The sequence below is a fragment of the Sorex araneus genome, chromosome 4 (assembly GCF_027595985.1).
Source record: "Sorex araneus isolate mSorAra2 chromosome 4, mSorAra2.pri, whole genome shotgun sequence".
Taxonomy (NCBI): domain Eukaryota; kingdom Metazoa; phylum Chordata; class Mammalia; order Eulipotyphla; family Soricidae; genus Sorex; species Sorex araneus.
This window is the reverse complement of record NC_073305.1, coordinates 35184489-35207941: the sequence shown is the minus strand read 5'-3', so window position 1 is coordinate 35207941 and position 23453 is coordinate 35184489. Positions and strand designations below refer to the sequence as shown.

General features: G+C 40.3%; 1 protein-coding gene across 2 annotated transcripts in view; it reads right to left on the bottom strand.

Moving 5' to 3' along the window:
- STAC (SH3 and cysteine rich domain) overlaps positions 1–23453 on the bottom strand; it is a 155359-nt gene that overhangs the window by 99801 nt on the left and 32105 nt on the right. For both annotated transcript variants that reach the window (XM_004614581.2, XM_055135880.1), the window contains exon 2: positions 482–755. In XM_004614581.2, the coding sequence (XP_004614638.2) occupies positions 482–755 (274 nt within the window). The remainder of the gene's footprint in view (positions 1–481; positions 756–23453) is intronic.

Genomic DNA, 23453 nt, shown 5'->3' with positions numbered 1-23453 from the left:
TTAAGTGCCCTTGACTGAACAGAGCTGCTTTGACCAAGTCTCTGCCACCTGTTCAGGTAATGATATGATTAAGGGTTACAAAGATTCAGATCTCCATGCTCAGGGCCAGATAAAGGTGAGGGGCTTTGCAATTTCCTGGGTCTGGTCAAGGGCTCTGTCAACTTAATCACACTCAAAACTCTCTCCTATGCCCAGATGTTATCTCCTTCCCCCAAAATATTCAACAATTCAACAACATTCAATAATCTCTCTCTCCTCTGTCTCTCTCTCTCTCTCTGTCTCTCTCTCTCTCTCTGTCTCTCTGTCTCTCTCTCTCTCTCTTCCCCCCCCCCCCCCCCACCAAACGCTCCTTGCAATCCTCCTCCATGCTCATGTGTGTCGCTCAAGCTTATGCACGGGGATAATGGGAATGTAAACTAAGTTCCACCCCTCTCATAGCTTAACTCAGGAGTCTGGAGACAGGATCAGGGCAAGACCTTACCCACGATCATGTGGTTGCAGACGTCACAGAAAGTGGGCTTCTTGAAGATGTGCTCCTGAAAGGCATGGGCCTTGTCGCCGGGGTGCAGACCAGCCCGGGTGGGGGTGGATGTCAGGCTCCCAGGCATTGGATGTGGGCTGGAGCTGGGGCTGTCCTCAGCCAGCATGTCTCCTTGGAGCTTCGCGTCGCTGTGGGTTCGCTGGAAGAAGTTGTCAGCACTTTTGCTCCGTAAACTCTTGGTCTTGAAAGAAAGTGATCGTTTTAGTTTCTGGAGCTGCAATGCAATGACAGAACATTCTCTTACTGGATCGCACACATGCACTCAGGCTGTGGGGGTGAGGTCTGTGCCAGAGCACCGCAGCCCCCACAGACATCCTCAGCCCCCAAGAAGGCTCATCTCTGATCCCGTGTGGGTGAGGTGATGTCAGTGGTCCCTGCGCACCCCGCACAGCAGGCTATAGAAAGCGGTCTGCTTCCGACTTTGTTTCTGTGCCTGCTGTTCCTCCCTGTCTCCTTGAAATCTTACCAATGCGCTGTCATAAAGTCCCACGAGATGGAATTTCACTGCCATTTGCCTTCTGAATTTGCACCACTGGAAGCGATATGTGTCCCAATTCCTGAGTTCAAAAATGGGGCCTAGAACCAGGGAGCTAGCACAGGGGTCAGAAGCAAATGTTTTTGCTGGTTCCTTCCTCAGAAATGCATGCCTCCCCCCACCCCCCCCCCCGCCTGAGTGCAGCCCAGTTTGGACCTGGAGACCTTTGAGCAGTGCTGGGGTGGGCCTGGAGAATCCTGGCTCCCTGGCATAGACTCCTAGGGCTGCGATAGCCCTGGGAGTGGTCTCTAGGCTACTTAGATGAGCATCACCGACACCTGCTACAGGATTCCACTCCCTCCACCCCCATGGGGTCTGTAATGCAGGAAACTCTGGAGAACTTCTGTTTGCTCACTTGTCACTAGTCTCTAAACTCGGCCAAGCAAGAGGCTCCATCTAACATAGAATCAGTCTGACTACACTAGCCACAGGGCAGACAGAAACTCTTTGGTGGACTTGGTCCGAAACACACATCAGTGTCCTGTGTGCAAGGACTTAGCAGTGTGGAATTCTCCTTTGGACTTCCTTCCCACTCATATTTGGCCACGGCGCACTGGAACATTGTTCCTCTGTTTGTGGGATTTGTGAAGAAGCACTCAGATAGGTTTGGGACAAACATAACTTCCCAAAAGGTCTGGGTTGAGTCCAATCCTGCATTTATAATCCAGTATTCACAGCAGAGTTAGAGGTATCTTTTGGAAACACAGATGTGAGCATTCAATATCATTTAAAACCCTTAAGAAGTCTACTTTGTTTTTTTAGAATTAAAGGAAGGCTCCTTGCCATGGATTCTGGGGCAGACTCTGGATGCCAGTGATAGCGGGCACTAGAGTCCACTTCGCTCTGTCCATCTCAGCTACAGTGGCCTTTTAGCATTCTTTCTTAATTATTATGCTTTTTTTCCCTGTCCCCAATCCTTCAGGCGTGGTTTTCCTTCTGCTCAGATAAAAGAAATGACCCACTTAGTAACTGTGGGACCTGAAACAGACCATTTTACCTTTTAGTTAGTTTCATTTTGTAATTAGATATATACAGGGACTCTGCCTGTTGCCTATAATGACCCAAAGCTGCAGCAAAAAAAGGAGCTAATAAAGGACTTTATCAGGCGTGGCCAAACATTCCTACAGGGAACCTGGGATGCAGCCCTGTGACAGAGTGCCTGCTCTGCAGGCATGAAGACACAAGCTTGATCCCCGGCAATCAGCCCAGATAGCCAGTGTGACTCCTGTGCCATTGCTCTTGTGGTTTTCCAGAACAACCAGTGTGAGATGCCCAGTGTGGAGACAAGACTACCCATCCACAACTAAAATGCACGACTCCATTCCCTACCTGGTCATCCGGCTGTAGCAACAATAGGGGAAGGGAAAGACGGGGTGGGGGGAAACCTCTATAGGCCACGTGAATTATTTTGATCTGATCCCGCCTAATCTTACCTCATCCGTCGCAGAACTTCTCTCACAAAAGACCAGCAAACTGCAGTCGTCATTGAAGTCCCTATATCTTCCCCCAGACACCTTTGCACAGTGACTTTGCAGCTCCCCCATCATCAACAGGGAACTGATCAGTCAAAGAGTCCAGAAGCAACTTGAAGTCAGTCACCAGCACTCACTTCAACTGCTCGCAATCTGTCCCTTGCATGCTTCTGCCTTCCCTCTTAGAAAGGGATCCACTGAGCTGCCATGTAAGCAAGCCCAATAGAGGCAGAAGGGTGATTTGCTCATTCCCTGTTACTTTCTGAACTCCTGGAAGCAGAAGAACCCTGGTTCCCTGCATGGGCTTAAGAATCTAGGTGAGAAATGTCCACTTGAGCCATGCTCGAACTGTTAACTCATTAAATATAGAGACTGCATTAAGTTGGTTTTCTGGAATAAAAGAGATAGTACAGCAGGTCAGGTAAGGTGTTTTCTTTGCATGTAGCAAATACTAATTTGATCTGAGACCACATATGGTTCCCTGAGTCCCACAAGGGGTTATTCCTGAGCACAGAGCCAAGAGTAAACCCTGAGCACTGCCAGCTTTGACTCAAAATGAATTTTTTGAAAGAAATAAATTTATTCAAAAAATAAATTAGGCATCTCTGTAGACCAATGCCATGCTTCCCATCCCACCTTCCTGGCATGTGGTACTATATACTTCTTTACTAATTACAAGTTGCCTCTGGCCATGTGAAGCCAGCTTCCCAAGTCACTGAGTTATACAGAAGGAAGCTCATGCGAGGGCCTTCAAGAGAAGGTCCAGTGATGTCAGAATGGGCAGCAGCAGTAGAAAGGGAAGCAATGGCCTGCATCGAAAACTCAGAGTCAACCAAAGACTCTTGTACCTATCATCTGTCCTACAGCCCACACTCAGCTGAGAAGCTGGAGCTGAGAAGCTGAAGGTGGAAGGAGTGGAGGGAGGTGTCCCGAGTTCTTCTGGAGTTGTTCTTATATCATAACCTGACACGGCTGACGGCTGACTGGGTCATTAGTCCGTGGGAGCACAGCAGCTCTTTGAAGTGGACCCCTCTTCTTTGGTGAAGCTGAGTGAGAGGGATCGCTTTTAGGATCTAATGACTCACCAAAGACTGAGTCACCCAGAGAGGGTAACATGAAAGCAGCCAAGGAGAGAACAGGCCTTTTCCCTTTTCAGTCCTTTTAGCTCTATAAACTGAACTGAGGCCAGAGGAAGAAGGACTTAAATAGGAGGCAGGACTAGATTTTACTTTAGATAGAGTGCAATAAAGTGAAGTATTCAGAAAATATGACTCTTCTAAGGTTGTGTCATGGGTAGGGGGGGAGGGCTTTATCAAAGCATGTATCATTGCACAGAAAAACAGCCATTTTCTATCTTAATCCCATGGAGTTCAGATGGTATCAGAAATGGACTACTTCTGGCTCAAAAATAGAAGGATGATACCTCCCTAATTGTATCAGGGCATAGCTGTGATGGTCACAGAGGATAACATAGGGGAAAGCCGAAACTTCCCCTTGGTACAGATGAGAGGAGGGTGATGGTGCAGAATAAGGAGCAGGGAACTGGATCCAGAGGCGGGCTAAGTGTCCCATTGGCTGATTCATTTTTCATCTGAAGACAATGTTATTTCACCCCTGGATAGTGGAGGTTAAGCACCTTACTCAAGGTCATACAGCTTAGGTGCATCTATACCGGAATCCAAAATGAAATCTGCCTTCCATCAACTCCCACGCTCCTTCTGCTGTTTTGAGAATTTCCTTTATCTTATATGTTTCAAAATCTTAAAAGTAATAAAGGAACACGTATGTTTATCCAGGGGGCATACCAGATTGTCTTATGTAGTGTTCTGCTCCCAGGACTGCGATGGTGTGGGGTGAGGCCTACATATAACCACTCTGGTTCCTGCCTGTGCTCATGTGATTTATTCCTCCTTTTAGATTCTTCCATGATCTGCAATGTTCTGTGTTCCCCGGAAGTTTAGAATGATACCAAGAAACCACAGCATTCTCTTTGCTCTGTGGGAACGGACTGAAAATTGTGTCAGACTTTCCAGGGCTGCCGAACTCAAGAGCTAGAGAATTTGCTTTGGAAGTCAATATGCCATTTCTTATTTAAGTGGATATCTTAAAGAAACACTTACAAGTGAAACCATCTTTACAATGATTTCAGAGAAATATGTTTTCTCCAATCACCACTAAAAGAGCAGAGACCAAATGGAAACATCTGAAGGGCAGAAATGGAGAAAACTCTGATAAGAGCAGATGTCACAGAATGATTGGCTTCTATGTACCACTGCTACAGCCCAGCTCCCTTTATTTATAACAACAGTTATAGAACTAACAGATATTCTTCAGTACTTTAATATGTGCCAGAAAACATTCTATAGACTCCACATAATCATCCTACTAACCTGATGAGTAAGAGATCATTCATTCATTCAATGATTCATTCAAGGGACCAGAGAGATTATACAGGAGCCATATTTGCCTCTCATGCAGCCAACCTTAGTTCTGTCCCTGATAGCACAGTTCTTTGTTGAGGACTTTCAGAAATGATGCCCAAGCATAGAGCTGGGAGTAACCCAGGAGCACTGCCAGGTGAGGTTCAACGACCTCCTCCTTTCAAAAGTCTCCTCCAATAATCTATTTAATAAAAATTTGTTGAGCTACTACAAATTTTAAGTTTGAGGAATTGGATTAATAGATGGGGCAATTTGTGGGAAGGAAGACCACAGGGAAGAAGCAAGTGGGTGTGTGCGGTAGGGACTGAGAATTCAGTTGTGGATAAGTCAAGTTTGAAAAGCTTATTTGGAATTCAAGTACAGCTGCCAAGTAGGCAGTGGGAGATGCAGTTCTGGGATTCAGGGGGAGAGGTCCAAGCTGGAATAATACACTTGGGAGTCATAAGCACATAGATGGTATTTAAAGCCGTGAGACTAGATGAGATCACTACATAGGATGTAAGTGCAGACACTGCGGGGAAGTGATCCGAGGATGGGTCTCAGGAGCACTCTGCTACTTAGAGGTCAAGAAGCTTAGGAAGGACAAGTAGAGAAATCTAAAAAGAGGCTGGTGAGGAAAGAGATGACCCAGGGAGCTCGTTTTTGAAGTAGCATTGTAGCACTGTCATCCCGTTGTTCATCGATTTGCTTGAGTGGGCTCCCAGTAATGTCTCCATTGTGAGACTTGCTGTTACTGTTTTTGGCATATCAAATATGCCACGGGTAGCTTGCCAGGCTCTGCTGCGTGGGCCGAATACTCTCGGTAGCTTGTCGGGCTCTCTGAGAGGGACAGAGGAATCGAACCTGGGTTGGCCGCGAGCAAGGCAAACACCCTACCCGCTGTACTATCACTCCAGTCCCATTTTTGAAGTAAGGATAGTAAATGTCCCAAGGTCGAAGGACTAACCAATAACAACAGATAAAGGGTGTCCGTTAAGCAAAGTGAAGCTTAGTGGTTGGCCATTTATTTAGCAAGTCAGTATTTGTTGCGGATGGGGATAGCAGTAGGAGGAGATCAGTGAATACGTGTGGGTGAAACCAAGCCAACATGAATAGAATCCAGGCAAGAATGTCTGGAGATGAAGTGAGTAGAAGGAGGGTGAACGTGCCTAGTGGAGAGGGTACTGAGGAAAAGAAGTAGCTGGAGGGGGTTTAACATCAAGGAGATTTTTGTTCTGCCTTCTTCTCTTTTAATCTGGGAGATTATTTTGACTTTCCTTTCATTTTCCTTTTTGCTTTTGGTTCACATCTGGAGGTATTCAGGGACTCTGGGTGGCTTTGTGCTCAGGGGTGAGCCCTGGAAGTAGTCAGGGGACCATACTGCAGTACAAAGGACCTAACCTGGTGGGTGGGATGAAAGGTGAACATACTGTTTTTTTCTGGCCTTATTTCATCTGTTTTTGATTTGCTGTTCCAGAGAGAGGTCTTCGAGTGATAGGAGGAGAGATCCAGTGCATTGCAGGGGGTGACTTTAGATTAGAACAAGATAGTTTATCCATAATAAGAGAGATGCAGACTAGGTGACATGAAGTATCTCTTTCGATTGCTTCTGTATTCTAGACATAAAACCTATCTTCTGAGTGGGCCTCAGGGCAGGTGGAGGGAGGAGATGTTGAAAGTTGGAACAGAGAGCCCCAGAATAGGTACATTCAGCGAGTTGGAGAAGGACTGGACAGTGAAGGGTGGGAGGTCAGTAGAGAGGCTGATTTCAGGTTATGACTTGATGTTACAAGTGAACTTACTGGAACCCAAAGTTAATTGGACAGTGAACTGTAGAATAAAAGACCCACATAGAGTCTTTAATTCCAAAGCTCCTTTACCCAGACAGATTTGTAAGGGGTTTCCCACCCTTACCTCCTCTTAGCAAAATTCCTCTAATCAGTGTGCTTTATCTTTTAGGTGCCAGCTGGAATTTTAGTAATAATACATGTGGTCACCATGTTTGAGCAACATTTCTACAGCAATTAATTGGAGAATGCAGAAACTGGCATCATTAGGGCAATCGAACATTAGAAAATTACAGCCTGAAGGTGACTGGAGAGGCTTGTGTATTGATTTTCCAGTCTGTTCTGCAGTGACACATAAAGTTAATTAACCAACATGTGCTAGATGGAGACTTAAAGTCCACACTGTGTTAGAAAGGATGGTGCTGCCCTCACGGACACAAATCAGGAGGCACTGCCACAGTGTAGCTCAGTGTCCTGCCTGACACAGTGAACCCAACAGTCTCTCCTATGAACATTTCCTTCTCTATTTACAAACACCCAGGAAAACACTGGTGTTGAGTTTTGATAGAAATGTGGTCATTAACAAGCAAGTGCCCCATACTTGGCCTCAGAGTGATAGTACATTGCCTTGGACAAGGTCACTTGCTTGCCTTGTATGTGGCTGACCTGTGTTAGATCCCCAGCATCCCCATATGGTCCCCGAATCTGCCAGGAGTGATTTCTGAGTGGAGAACCAGGGTTAACTCATAAGCACTGCTGGGTATGATCAAAATAAAAAACCCAAAACAAAACAAACAAAAAACAAACCAAAAAAATCAAGCAAGGCTTCATTTCGTATGTTCATATATGGCTTACAGCTTTGATTTTAAGATGGATATTTGTTCTTCTCTTTACCTGCTAACTTCTCTAAAAGAGCGATATGTCTTCCCCTGAAGCACTCTGTGTTTTCCTTTTTTCTTGCAGAAAAGATATTATTAAACCAACAGATGACATCAAAGAATCCGGGACTACGCTGCTCATCAGCTGTGCACTGCCTCTGAAACCTAACTTGTTCCCTTTACACTCCATCATTTGTGCAGACCCACTTCAGCTATTCTGAGCTTGGCTGACTCTGTGGTTTGTCAGAGGTCCTCCCACACTCATTCTTCATATATTCCTCAAGGCTTTAGAGGCAAAGTGTAAATTGGGAGGTTTTAAGAAGAAATACCAAAGAAGATGATGAACTTTTTCCACCCCTCCCTTTCCCCGCCCCATGTTTTACCCATCCACAATCTGATTACTTTTGAGACAAAAAACAATAAATTCCAGGGGCTGGAGCAATAGCACAGCAGGTAGGGTGTTTGCCTTGCACATGGCCGATCTGGGTTCAATTCCCAGCATCCCATATGGTCACCCTGAGCACCGCCAGGAGTAATTCCTGATTACATGAGCCAGGAGTAACCCCTGTGCATTGCCAAGTGTAATCCAAAAAGCAAAAAAAAAAAAAAAAAAAAAAAAAAAGAAACAATAAATTTCAGAACCGGATTGACTATAGTGCCCTTGGAAACTTCAAAGAAACATTCTTCTGTCTATCTGGCTCTGCCACAAACAGCTGCAAAGTCCTATTTCTAACATGTTGGTAAAGTAACAGTTAACTGAGTGATCTGCTGCATGCTCTGTCACAGGAGCTGTGTGGCCTCAGAAGGTCCCTCAGCTCTTTGGCTTGGGCCCTGCTAGTAAACTGTAAGGATGAGCTCAGAGACTGCAAAGTTCCTTTTTAGCTTTGAACGATTCAGCACAGTGAGGGAATACCAAAGACTTTGAACAGTCTATTATAGGAGGTCTAAGAGCTAATTCTGGAGACAAGTAGAAGTGCTTAAAACTCTGAGGATGCCACAAGACCCTATATTTATATTATCAAGTGATAAGTAGAGTGTTTTGATTGCTGCCTACTCTAATATGTCAGAAAAGGGAGCTATCAATGGGGAAACAGTCAAAGACGTTCTTTAAAATCTTGAAGGATGAGTCAACTTTAAGATACACAACTCAGGTGCTTGCTTAACTCGATGGCCCTCTACCGCTCTAGGTTATATCAGGGTTGAATTTACAGTGGCATTTAAGACCCTTCCTGATAGATGGGGATCACCCACCTACCCAGAATCATTTATAAGTCCCTCTCTTTTCTGCTAGATGTGCAGAAATTTTAAGAGAAACATTTAAATTTCAGAGTCTCCGTGACTGTTTTGTCAGCAAGATTTATTCTCTGCAAGTGCTTCAACCCCACCCCATCTCCCAACTCTGGCCTACTGCATGATCTTCCCTGCAAATGAGTCTAGATTTTCTCTCCTGTGTGACCTCAGGGAGAACATGATGATGTGTTATTATTTTGGGTTCCCACTCTCTCCAGGAGGCTACTTGCAAGATGTAGCGCAGTTCCTGGCATATCTTCATGCTTGCAAATAATCACTGATTTATTATTATAAAGCAGACTCCATCCCACGGGTTTTACATACATTCTCATCCCACCTATCCCCCTGGGAGAGATACTATTTCTATTTTATGGATTAGGAGATAAACACAGATAAAAATTTTGCGCCCATATATACACAGAGTGGGCTGCTAGGAGAAAGCTGTGCAGGAAAGGGCATAAATGAGACCAACAGAGATGTGGTAGGAGGCAGGGGAACAGTACTAAGTGTAGTGTGCATGGTAGATCTCTTTCTTCTCCAAATCTTCAGGAGTGTCTACACTGCTCACTCATGCTTTGTTCAAGAGGCTACTCTCTTGGGGAGAATGAAGACGTTCTTGAGGAGCCAGCATCTGTATTGTACTAGACTATATGGACTATTGCAGAGTGCCATCCTCAGCACTATGGCCCTGTGTGAGAGAGAGTCTCTGATCAGGAGACCCAGTGCTAGAACCACTCTTCTCTCTCCAACTCTCTGTAAAACTGATTTCCATATATATATATATATTTTTTTTCATGGAACAATCAGAATTGGAATCCAGTATTCTCAACCACATCCGGGGACCTTACCCATAGCATGGTTCTACTGTTCTGTATTGTAGTAACCCAAGAAATTCTTAGGTCTTGAAAATAGTGGCTCATGAATTAAGTTCATTTTTAGAATGAAGCCCTTCTGTATTTCATACATTGTGTATTAACTTTTCATTCTCAGGCCACTGCAGAGCACCTCTAGAGTGGTATGGTAGATTTACAGGCAACTAGTAAATGGGTTTCCATTAAGTAGCAGCTTTGCAGGCAGCTAGGAGAATCAGAGCAGCAACTAGAATCACAACTCCACTGAGAGCTTCAATGTGGTGCTTCCCTTGTTTTAACAATCTGTCTAGCTAAAGATAAGATAAGGCCAGTTTCCTTTGCCAAATGGACAGCAAAGCCTCTGCTTCTTCCTGATAATTAAGGAAAAATAAAACCAAAGTGGATTACAACAAATGAGGAAAAGACTAGTGATTTTAAACATTAGCTGTTAGATGTAGAAGGGCTCAAAGGTTTCTCATCTATGGAAGCACAACGCTATGATAAATTACTTGGCCTATTTCTTTTCTATATATTTTTGTTTTAAAATAACTTCAGTTTTTCAGAAAGAAGAAAGAGAAAGTCAAAATTTTCATCCAGTTTCCCCTAATGTTAACATCTTATATTACCATGGTATATTGATTGCAACTAGGAAGTTGAATTAACGCTGAATAAAACTATTATCTATTTTTTGCACCATATTAGAATGTTGTCAGGTGATTCGCAAAGCTGCTTTTTCTCTCTCTCTTTAGCCCAGCATTTAATCCTAGATTCCATATTTCAGTTAGTTATTTTTCTTTAGTTTTTTCAATGTGTATCAGGTAGATCCTTGATGCTTCTTTACTTTTCATAATCCTGATCCTTTCAAATAGGTCAGACTTGATGATGCTCAGGGGCTAGGCCTCTCAGCTCAAGAGTCACTCAGCGAAACAAACAATTTTAGGGATTGAAATGGGGCTTTCTGAAATGTAAATTATATTCCCAGCCTTTCTTTCTCTCTCTCCAGCTCTATTTCTTACCCTTGTGAGGACTGCTAAGCATTATTCAGTAAATGCTCATCAATTTGGATTTTTCTGCTGTTATCTCATTATTAAATTAAGGCTACATATTTCTGGTAAGAATAGAAAAAACATATCAGTGGATCAACATGGAAAATATCATGTTAAGTGAAATGAGTCAGAAAGAGAGAGACAGACATAGAAAGATAGCATTCATCTGTGGAATATAAAGTAACAGAGTGGGAGACTAACACCGAAGAGTAGTAGAGATAAGGACCAGGAGGTCTGCCCCACAGCTTGGAAACTGACCTCACATGCTGGTGGGAAAAGGCAGCTGAGATAGAGAAGGGAACACCAAGTAGAGGATGTTAGGAGGACCCGTTTAGATTGAAAGCTGCGTGCCGAAAGTAGACTATAAACTGAACACGATGACCATTCAATACCTCTATTGCAAACTACAACACCCAAAAGGAGAGAGAACAAAAGGGAATGCCCTGCTGCAGAGGCAGGGTGGGGTGGTGGAGGATGGGGTGGTGGTGGTGGGAGGGATACTGGGAACATTGGTGGAGGGGAATGGGCACTGGTGGAGGGATAGGTAAATGATCACTGTATGACTTAAATGCAAACACGAAAGTTCATAAGTCTGTAACTGTACCTCACGGTGATTCACTAATAAAATTTTTTTAAAAAAAAGAGTAGAAAAAACCTGCACTCTTCCAACTACGTAAGATTTGGATATAACTGATATCAATGTCTCATTACTAGTGCTATTAACTTTGGTAAGGGCGTTTCTATTTGCCCTGTTGCTCTGCTATAAAGTTATTATCTTTCCCTTTCTACTGAATGAGTTTTACATAGAGGAAGTACTTTGAAACTATGCAAATATTCCATTTTCCATTGTCCATTTGACTTCTAATTTTGATATCTATTGATAATCCCTGCCTGCAAAAATCACTACCTAGTGTTTGCCTAATGGTAAAATTGTATTTCCACTAATCCATCCATACTTATTAATTATTAGAATTTTTCTTCATTTATTTACTCGATTATTCATTTCCATTACTAGAGACTGATGGATACTTTCTGCATTCTAAGCACTACAATTTACTATTACTAACATTATTTGGTGCCCAAATTATACTGGTTTGATCTTTAGGAGCATCTTTCAGGTTGACATCTTTTTACTTCCTTCTGTTTTTGGTTTTGACTTGCTCCAATTATTTTTGAGAACTTCCTTACCTCCTAGAACTCTAAGATTGCCTCTGTTTTATTCTTCTTCCTATCTAGCTACCAGTAATTTCTCTCAGAAGCCTAAATTAGTTTGGGGAATGGTACTTATACACAGAGTTCTGGTACTTGTGTTTTTTATTGTTACTGAGATGTCATGGACTTTAAGTTCAGTAGACAGAACCAGCAAACAATTAATAAACTCTCATATACCCATATACACATATCTATATTGACAAAAACCTTGACATAACATTAAAAAGCATAAGTTTATACTAATGTATTCTTTCGGTCATTACAATTTTTTATTGTTTCCTGGTTCATATATGCATGACAAAACACTAAAACTGTTTTTTTACAGTAATAGAAGCGAGAAGGGGACCTGATTTTTTGGGGGATAAAACACAAAGATCAAGAGAGAGTAACTGAGAAAAACTTAAGAAGTTACTTAAAGCTTTTTTTTTTTTTAAAATGAGTCATTTAGCAACACATTTTTAAATTAAAAGTTTGGAAGGATTTCTTTAATTCAACAAATATTTATTGACTACTCTGCAGGAGAAGAGGAGTTTTTGTTCTCAAACACTTCTGTGATTTGAAGATTCAAGGATAGCTCCATAATATTCATCATATTAATACATTTTATGTACTACTACTAATAATGATATATACAAATGATAAAACATCACATTTACATATGGCACTTACTAAAAATTAAGTTATTCTCACATTAGACCCCCAATTTCACTCCAGACAAAGCAATCATTAACAGACTAAGTTATCACTGTCTCCTTCCAGAAATGTTCTGTGCATACACCTGTCCATAAGAGTACAATATAGCCTCTTGTTAAAGATGCAACTGTGAATATATTATGCATGTTTTTCTGCATATTGTCTTTATGTTTCACAATATGTGTTAGGATTTTTCTTTTACTACATGTCTAATGGAATGAAAGATTTAATTCACTCTTTAATTATAGACCTGCATTCTATATAAGGCAGGTACTAGATAGTTTATCTTTTAATGAACATTTGGTGGCTTCTAGTATTTTCTTGATACAGGGATCTCTAGTTCTTCACCAGAATCCATTTTCATTTTCTCCAAGGTAAGCATTTAGATGACATTTCCCCAGAGCTCTTTTGGCAGATAAAGAAAGAAATGGGGCCACAAGCTTGCTAATGGAATATAATGAAATGATATGTATCACTTCTGAAATGCAGCAGTATGGCACTGCATGCTTGCTAAAGCCTCTCTCTGCTTTTACACGAGATGCAATATGGATGTGGTGTTGATCCTGCTTCCACCATGGAGATTATGACTGAGCTCTAGGGGATGGCAGAGCCATATCTTGGAAGGAAATAATCATTGAATAACTATGAGGAACAAGCTTCCCTGCTAACCTGAAAACTTTACCTTGAAACCTATGTAGGAGAAAAGTAAAAAGTGTAGATTTTTATTTTTTACACACAAATAATTTTTATTTAAAAAGCTTTATTTTTAGTTTTTGTTTACAATAATACTTATAATGGTTTCACGCGTACATAATTCCAACACTACACCCATCAGCAGTGTACCCACCTCCCTTTTCCAAAAAACCCATTCTTCCTTCCGTGCACCCTTCCAGCTAATGTTTTTTGACTACTATTTGTTGCATTTCTTTGTTACAGCAGCATATCTTCATTCTCTTCACTCTGATTAGTATGTTTTCTATTACAGAAAATACTGGAATGAACATTAGTGTATATATCTGTGTGTGCACATGTGTGTGTGTATGTGTGTGTGTGTGTCTTCTCAGACTAAGAATTAAGAGCCAGAAGTGGATTTACTTTGAGAAAATATGTCTTTTTAAATAGTCCCATGCTCCATATACAGCATTACTTACTATAATTAATTTAAAAAATATTTTCTAATTTCATAGGTGAAATGGCATGTGAATGAAAAAATAATTTTTAATTATTGAGACAATTATTTTATAATCCAATTTATGTGATTATTATATAAGCAGAAACCAACTGATCAAAATTTAGTCAGTTTTTTCTAGTGGAGTCTAACCTTTTTTATTGGTATTAAGATACAACGTTTGCTGCTGCTGTACTACTTAGAGCTCAGGTAAAGGATTTATAATAATCTGGGGCTGGAGCGATAGCACAGCGGGTAGGGTGTTTGCCTTGCACGCGGCCAACCCGGGTTCAATTCCCAGCATCCCATATGGTCCCCCAGCACCGCCAGGAGTGTTTCCTGAGTGCAGAGCCAGGAGTAACCCCTGAGCATCGCCGGGTATGACTCCCCCTCCCCCCAAAAAAAGGATTTATAATAATGACCTTGTCAATTGTGTGTCAAATAATGTTTATTTTTCTGTCTTCAGGAATCATTCCTGATGAAAGCCAAGGACCATATGGGAAGAAAGAGAATCAAACCCAGGTTGCCCACGTGCAAAGAAATCCCTGTACCCTCTCTAGTATCCTGCCAGTCCCCTTAAAAACACACTATATGTTTGCAGCAGGTGGACTGGAGCGGTAGCACAGCGGTTGGGCGTTTGCCTTGCACTCAGCTGACCTGGGTTTGATTCCTCCATCCCTCTCGGAGAGCCCGGAAAGCTACCGAGAGTATCCTGCCCACACGGCAGAACCTGGCAAGCTGCCCATGGTGTATTCAATATGCCAAAAATAGTAACAACAAGTCTCACAATGGAGATGTTACTGGTGCCCAATTGAGCAAATCGATGAACAATGGGAGGATAGTGTTACAGTGCTATAGTGCTATGTTTGCAGTAGATTACTGGTGCCCACTTGAGAAAATTGATGAGCAACAGGATGATAGTGATACACTGAGATTAGAAAAGAGGTATAAAAGTCATTCTTGATGATATTTTGGAGCTACCAGGGTCACTATGAGTAGTAAGTACTAAGGAGGATGGGTGTAGCGGTGAGCACTGAAGACAGGGCTCACAAATTGCAAGTTCATTGTCTACTTGAGCCACACCCCTGGGCCCTATGAATTTCAAATTGTTATAGAGTCAAATTTATCAAAGATCTGATAATGGCCAACTAACGACTTACTGTTTGCTTGTTCTGTTGAATACCCAAGATGGTTGTACCACTCAACTAATAACAGACAAAGGACATGCACTTGACTCCTAACATAAGCCACATGAATATTAAAGTAGTCAAAGATGACTTTTCTCACTACAGGTAAGAACAAATTTCAGATTCTGAAAAAACTCTGCATTTCAAATAAAAGGACATAAAACACAAATCCAAAATATATGCCTGTGAAACTTCTGAAACATAAGTCCAGTAAAAATAGTAATACTTAGTCTTAAAGGAGAACATAATTATGAAATTTCACACTCTGTCTGAAGAGATAGTCCAGGGATGAATGTGCTTGTCTTGCATCCATTCCACACAGGTTCAAATCACTGCTACCATATATACCCCTCCCCCAGCACCATCAGGGATTGGTTACTCCTGAGCACAGAGTCAGGAATAGCATCTCCTGGGTGTGGAAGGAAGGAAGGAGTGAAGGTAGAAGGAAGGAAGGTTGAAAGGAAGGAGGAAGGAAGGAAGGAGAGAGAAAAGGCATACTATCACAATAAAAAGTACATTTCATAAATGTTTTATGTTGTGCTATGAATAAATTTAAGGAAACATAACCTGCAAAATTAGGTAAAAAATTGAGATGATCAACTTAGGTCATATCTGAAAGAGTTAAGGAAAAAAATGATCGTAACTTCTATTGCCATAGCAAAAGTTAAAAGAATAGTAAAGACAAAAATAAAGAGGACTAGCTTTGTAGAAAGTCAACTGGGTCATTTGGGACTACGTGTAAATAACTACCATGAAATTTGAAGGTACGAGAAGTAGAAAATCATTACAGAAGATATGAAGAAATAATAGGCTCCGTAACACATCCAAGGAACTAGAGCATTAAAGATAAGAGAGATTTCTGGGGCTAAATGAGGAAAAGAACATGTATCGGTGAATGAGGGGACCACTATGTGCCAAGCCAACCTAGTGAAAGGAGACATTTCTTACTGTCAGAATGTTACAAGTATGCTGTCAGAAAGCTTAAGTGTTGAAAGCAAAGGATGGCCAAGCAAACAAGACAGGACGGCAGGCCATCCAAGAGAAAAGGCTTAGCTGCAATTTTCTTTCTTACAGCATGAAACAATGGAAGGCAAAGTTATGATCCAAAGATTCTTAACCCAGACAAATTACCATTCATGAGAGAGAAAACAAAAGCATTGGAAAATATGAAAAACACGAGGTGTAACAGGATATGTGCTTGAAGTAATTTAAACATGGTTAAGTTAAAATGACTGGTATAAACACACTTCACAAAGAGAACTCACCTGCTATAAATACTTAATGAAAAAAGATGGCACATAATTTACAAGTGTTTTAACAGTAATAAAAATACCGTGACTTGTAGTAACAAAACACAAAGCAGAGGTTGGGTGTGGGGGGTGGGGTAGTGTGTTGGGGAAGAGAGACTAGGAAATGGGGTTTTATTTAATTTTCTCACTTTATATGGAGAAATATAATGTAAGTATATATGTATAGTGTATAAAATTAAAATGTATTATGTATAAAAATAAAAGTATAAATAAATAAAGTATAACAATACAATGATATTGTTACGCTTAATTTTTTCCTTTAATGCCTTTATTTATTTTTTTAAAGAAGTTTTATTGAATCACCGTGAGATACAATTACAAACTTGCATTATTGTGTTTTAGTCACACTATGCTTGAGCACTCATCCCTCCACCAGTGCACATTTTCCACCACCATTGTTCCCAGTGTTCCACCCGCCACCCCTCCCCACTCAACTCCCTGCCTCTGTGGCAGATACAATCTTTCTTACTATCTCTTTAGTTTTGGGCATTGTGATTTGCAATGCAGATGCTAAGAGGTCATCGTGTTTAGACCTTGTTTACTTTCAGCACACATCTCCCATGCTGGGTGATCCCGACTTACAAATTATGGTGTGAACATCCTGGCCCTTATCTCTACTGTCCTTAGGTGTTAGTGTCATATCATTCTACTTTATTGTTATGGCTAAATTTGAGTCATTAAGTGTCCTTATACACTTGAAGAGCTTTGCATCAGCTCTTTTTAAATGGTGCTGGGGACCAAACTCAAGGTCTCCTCACATATGAAGGTGCTCAACCACTGGGCATCCTCACCCCTGGGTATCAGTGTTTTTAATTCTCCAATCCACCTTCTCAAGTAATCCCTACTATACTAATTTCAACTGTGACAGAAGAAAGATGTGCTATTTCATTTTAAATATTAATAATTACAAGTATATCACAGTAGCAAACAGTGATATTTATAGTGGAAAATATAGACAAAATTCCATATGACATTGAAGCTAAAGCTTTCTTCAAAATGAAACACTTTCAAAGTGTTTCCCAAGCAAGTGGAAATAAAGATAAACAAATGGAACTATATTTAATTAAGAAGCTTCTGTATCTCAAAGGAAACAATGACCAGGATACAAAGACAACCAAAACACTCATCTGACAAGGGGTTCATATCAAAGACATATAAGGCACTGGTAGAACTTTACAAGAAAAAAAATTCAACCCCATAAAATATGGGGAGAAGAGATGAACAAAAAGTTCTTCAAAGAAGAAATATAAATGGCCAAAAGGCACATGAAAAACTCCTTGCATCACTATTCATCAGAAAAATGCAAATCAAAACAATAATGAGATAGCATCTTATTCCACAAACACTGTTCCATCAAAAAAGAACAAGAACAACCAGTTGTACTGGCATGGATGTGGTGAGAAAGGTACTCTCATCCGCTGTTAGTGGGAATGCTGACTGCTCCAGCCTTTCTGCAGAAAAAAAAAACCCAATATGGATATTCCTAAAAATTCTAGGAATTGAGCTTCCATTTGAGCCAGCAACTCCACTTTTGGGAATATACCCAAGGGTCCCAAAACACAATGGGAAAAAAAGACATTTGCACTCATATATTCCTTTCAGCACTATCCATAGAAGTCCAAATCTGGGAACAATCTAAGTGTCAAGAATAGATTACTGAATTAAAAATATATATGGTACATATACACAGTGGAATACTACTGTAGCACTGTAGCACTGTCTTCCTGTAGTTCATCGATTTGCTCGAGCGGGCACCAGTAATGTCCCCATTGTGAGACTTGTTGTTACTGTTTTTAGCATATAAAATATGCCATGGGTAGCTTGCCAGGCTCTGCCATACGGGTGGGATACACTCAGTAGCTTGTCGGGCTCTCCGAGAGGTATGTATATATCTTTTACTGTATTTGGGATGTGAATACGCCATGAAGAATATTCATAAGAAAAGATAAAGTCATGAAATTTGCTGCTATGGTGAGGGACCTGGAGAGTATCATGCTGAGTGGTTAGTCAGAGGAAGAGAGACCATTGCAGAATGATATCTCTCATATGTGGGACATAAAGGGACATAATGGAGAAATAACGAATACCCAGAAATATGGCCTTTGGTTCGGTGGTAGGACATGGAGACACAACATTGAAACTCTGTCAGCCACAGTGTTGCAAAAAATGTACTAATAAAAACAGTGCCTCTCGTAAAAGCAGGGTGAGAAGCAAATGGGGGCATTGGTGGAGGGAAGTGGACATTGATGAAGGGATTGGTGTTGAAACACTGTATGCCTGAAACTCAACAATGAATAACTTTGCAATTTCACAGTGACTAAATAAAAATAATGCTGCTTTGAGGAGGGACCTAGAGTGTATCATGCTGAGTAAAGTTAGAGGGAGAGAGACTATCACAGAATGATATCTCTCATAGTCAATTAATTAGAAATAAGGTTAATAAAAAATTGCAATTCAATTAATTACAAATAAGGGTAACATAACAAGTTTTTTTTAAAAGACAGAGAGAAAAGACTCCAGGTAAGCTCAGTGGAAGAGCTCTTACATGGACATATGAGGACCCAGTGCCAGATACACACACAACAGAATTAGAAAATGGAGCAAGTAGGATGAAAGCGTTCATAAACAAAGTTAAGTGACAGTTGTAAAAAATGAAATAAATGCTGATACATGTTAATGGGTAGTGCTCATCACTAGATGAATTCAAAATATTGTTTAGAAGAACTCCATTAATATCAGAACAACTCCTATAGGTTAGATAAGAGAGTTAAACCAAGAAACTAGCAAATGTTACCAAAGAAGAGGGCTTTGTCATATTAACATTACACAGAAAGGAACTTGTTAAAAAAAAAATTAGCAGGATGAAAGGGGAAGTTAGTCAGTGGTGGATAATGTAATCCACAATGAAGTTTAAACAGCTGTGAGCTGTTATGCACCAGATAACAATACAGCTCTAGAATAGATAAAACTCCAAGCTGTAAAATAAAATAGAAATGAATCAGTAATCAAACGTTTTTACTGATTTCTTTCAATCTATTGTAAAAGAAAATATGAAGAACATGAACAGCTGAATTTATAATGTTGATTTGCTCAAGGGTATTAAGTTCTTTGCATGTCAGTAAATACATTTCCTTTTCAAGGGGACCCAGAAATAACTGCCCAAAATGATCTTATGTGCAATCACCAATGAATCCTCCATGGCATCCTCAAAATAAATGACTAGACAGGACACATGAGCAGAGAGCTACAGAACAAGACTTTAATAGCCAAAAGGTAAACACCAACATAAAAACAACCAATTGGAATTACACAACCCCCTACCTGCACCTTACATGCCACTACCGCCCCCCCCCCTTGTCTTGCAGGTACACTTACATTCAGTATTCTGCTTTAGAATACTTAGAGAATAATGAAGAAAAAAAATATAAATTTTTAAGAAATATAATCAAGAGTGATTTCAAACCCTTAAAGGTTCCATTGTTAAAATGAAAAGAATGAAAATAAGTGAATCAAGAATGTAACTTAAGAAATTATTTTTAAAAATAATTGGAGTACAGCAGAAGTTAAAAAATGGTCAAACTAAATAAATTCAAGAACTGGTTCATTAAAAGAATATTTAATTAAAAAAAATTACTTATTTTTAATTACTGGAAAAAGAAAATACCTGCACTACATATACAAAATTCAGAATGAGAATGGGGGGTGGAGCAATAGCATAACGGGTAGGGCGTTTGCCTTGCACGAGGCTGACCCGGGTTTGCTTCCCAGCATCCCAGATGGTCCCCTGAGCAACACCAGGGGTAATTCTTGAGTGCAGAGCCATGTGCATCACCGGGTGTGACCCAAAAAGAAAAAAACAAAACAAAACAAAATCAGAATGAGAATGGGTAGTCACAAACACAAGTGATTTTAGGCCCTTTGTTCGTATGTTCAAAGTTTGATTCAAAACAAAACTTTCTTTTTAAAAAATTTTATTTTTAAAATGTTCACAATATTTGATTACATTTAATATTCAAACAACAGTCCTACCATCATTACACCTTCCCACCATCATATTTCAGATGTTTCCATCCCGTACCCCAAACCCTTCTCTCAAAGCAGAATCAATATAATTTATTTTCTATTGCTTATTATGAATAGTCCGCCAAAAATGATCCAAAAAAACTTCCTTAGAGGAAAGTGTGTGAAGATTGTTGTATTTCATCCAGGAGCTGTTAAGCCCTTGTATAAAAGATTAGTAACATGTTGTTAAAGGTTGAGCCTTGTGTCCTTATATCTATATCTGTATAAAAATATTTCCCCCTGAAACTGGTTGCCTCAAAAGATAATTTTCTTAGCAAATACAAATTACTATGATTCATTTAGAAATGCCAGAATAAGTGCTACCCTCGACTACAAGTTTAGGAAAATATTTCTAAATAATTTTCTGCAAAAAAAAAAGTTGCTGGACGGACCCCAGTGGCTTTTTTACCCCCACAAATCTCAGTTAATTAACATATATTTTAGCAAAATTTTGCAGCAGAATTTATGAACTGATTACTAGAATACCAGCTATATGCACATTTTTGTGTGTGAGTATACATAAATATTTTAGTCAAGTTTACTGAGGTAATAATCACAAAGAAAAAAATCAACCATTTCTTACATCTGAAATAAACATTTAAAAAATTGTTTTCAAAGTTTTTTGTTATAATAAGCTTCTTTTTCTTTTAATTAGTGAATCACTGTGAGGGTACAGTTACAGATTTATATGTTTTCGTGCTTGTGTTTCGGTCATACAATGCTCGAGAACTCATCCCTCCACCAATGTCCATTCTCCACCCCTGATGGTCCCAGTATCCCTCCCACCCCCCAATCCCATCCCCTGCTAGTCCACCCCACCTCTGTGGCAGAGTATTCCCTTTTAATCCCTCTCTCCTTTTGGGTGTTGTGGTTTGCAGTAGGGGTATTGAGTGTCCATCTTCTTCATTGGGCTTAGACCTCGACCTAACACCATGCACAAAAGTCAGATCAAAATGGATTAAAAACCTCAACATCAGACCACAATCCATAAGGTACATTGAAGACAAAGTCGACAAAACCCTCCACAATATTGAAGCTAAAGGTATCTTCAAAGATGACATGCAACTGATCAACCAAGTGGAAACAGGGATAAACAAATGGGACTATATTAAACTAAGAAACTTCTGCACTGCAAAAGATACAGTGACCAGAATACAATATACAGAATGGGAAAGGATATTCACTCAATACCCATCCAATAAGGGGCTGATATCAAGGGTATATAAGGCATTGGTTGAACTCTATAAGAAGAAAACATCCAACCCAATCAGAAAATGGGGTGAAGAAATGAACAGAAACTTTCTCAAGGAAGAAATACAAATGGCCAAAAGACACATGAAAAAATGCTCTTCATCACTGATCATCAGGGAGATGCAGATCAAAACCACTATGAGATACCATCTCACACCACAGAGACTGGCACACATCCAAAAGAACAAAAGCAACTGGTGTTGGCATGGATGTGGGGAGAAAGGGACCCTTCTACACTGCTGGTGGGAATGCCGACTAGTTCAGCCCTTTTGGAAAACAATGTGGACACTTCTCAAAAAATTAGAAATTGAGCTCCCATTTGACCCAGCAACACTACTGCTGGGAATATATCCTGGAGAAGCAAAAAAGTATAGTCTAAATGACATCTGCACTTATATGTTCACAGGACCCCAATGTTTTATAAGAAAACTATCCCATTTCTTCAATGTAAAGGAATGTATAAATATTATGTTATAAAAGATATTTCAACACAAAGATATAAGTGCACGACTTTTTTCTCCCCCCCCCCAATTTACAATAAACAGCATTGCTAGAATTGAATGAAGTGACGGCACAACAAACTACAAATATCTACATTCAACAAACCAATTTTATTTCTTACTACAGAGAGCGAAAATCTAAATATAATACTAGGCACTTGAATAAAATCTATATATTAAAATAATTATATTCCATGATCAAATAAGGTTTGTTCTAGAAACAAATACTATTATTCACACTGAATTGTAAATGACCATAAAAATTAGCAGAAGCAGTGAAAATTTTACCTATGAGTGTGAGTGTGTGCATGTTAAGTATACTATTTCTTACCAAACTAAGATTAATGGTGGACCATGATAATAGATTAATCAATTCTTGGATATGACATATATTTCACTCATAGGGAAACAGAGAAACTAGTAGGTCTTTGGAAATCCTGTCAGGGTATTAGGGGAAAAAAGCTTAAATTTAGAAGATGGTAAAGCACTATAATAAGTAGAGAAATGCTTTTATTGTGCCCTTTAATCTTCTATGGTTTGAAGAAACTTTGTCCCTGCATTTTTCTCTATGCAGAGAATTTTAGGAAGCAATGCCAACTTAGGACAAGTTAGAGTTGGGGTAGTATCATGGCATCTTTGGATGCCTGGTACCACGGAGAATAGGTGCATGGGAGCAGGCCAGAGACAGTGTCAGTGGCCAATGTGGGCCTGCTGAAACACCTTAATCCCTGTGCTATCTTTCTAGCCTCTAGTAAGTTTTTCACTCAAAACTACTATAAGAATTGAATGTGATTTTAATAAGATCTGGGAGACCTTTGTAAGGATTTGCGATCTATTCTCAGTGTGATGGAAAGTCATCATCTGTTAAGAAATGGCTGCACTGGTTTACCTGTAGAGAATGGGACCATGTTTCTACAGACACATGCTGGCTTCAGTCAGGGTTATGATAGCAGAAATGATAAAAATAGCTGGGTCACACTCAGTGATGATGGTTGGGGGTGGCAGTGGGGGTTATTCCAGGCTCTGTGCTCAGGAGTGACCCCTGGTGGTGTGCTCAGGGGACCATATGCAGTGCCAGGGATTCACCACAGGCGCTTTATAGAGCAAGTGTCCCACGCCCTATACTATCTCATCTCTGCAGCTCCAGGGTCTATTTTTAAGTAGAGTTTCCAGGAATTTTAGTGGGTTAGATGTGAAATATGTGTGAGGAAAGAGGAGTAGCCAAAGATGACTGCAAAGCTTTTCTGCCT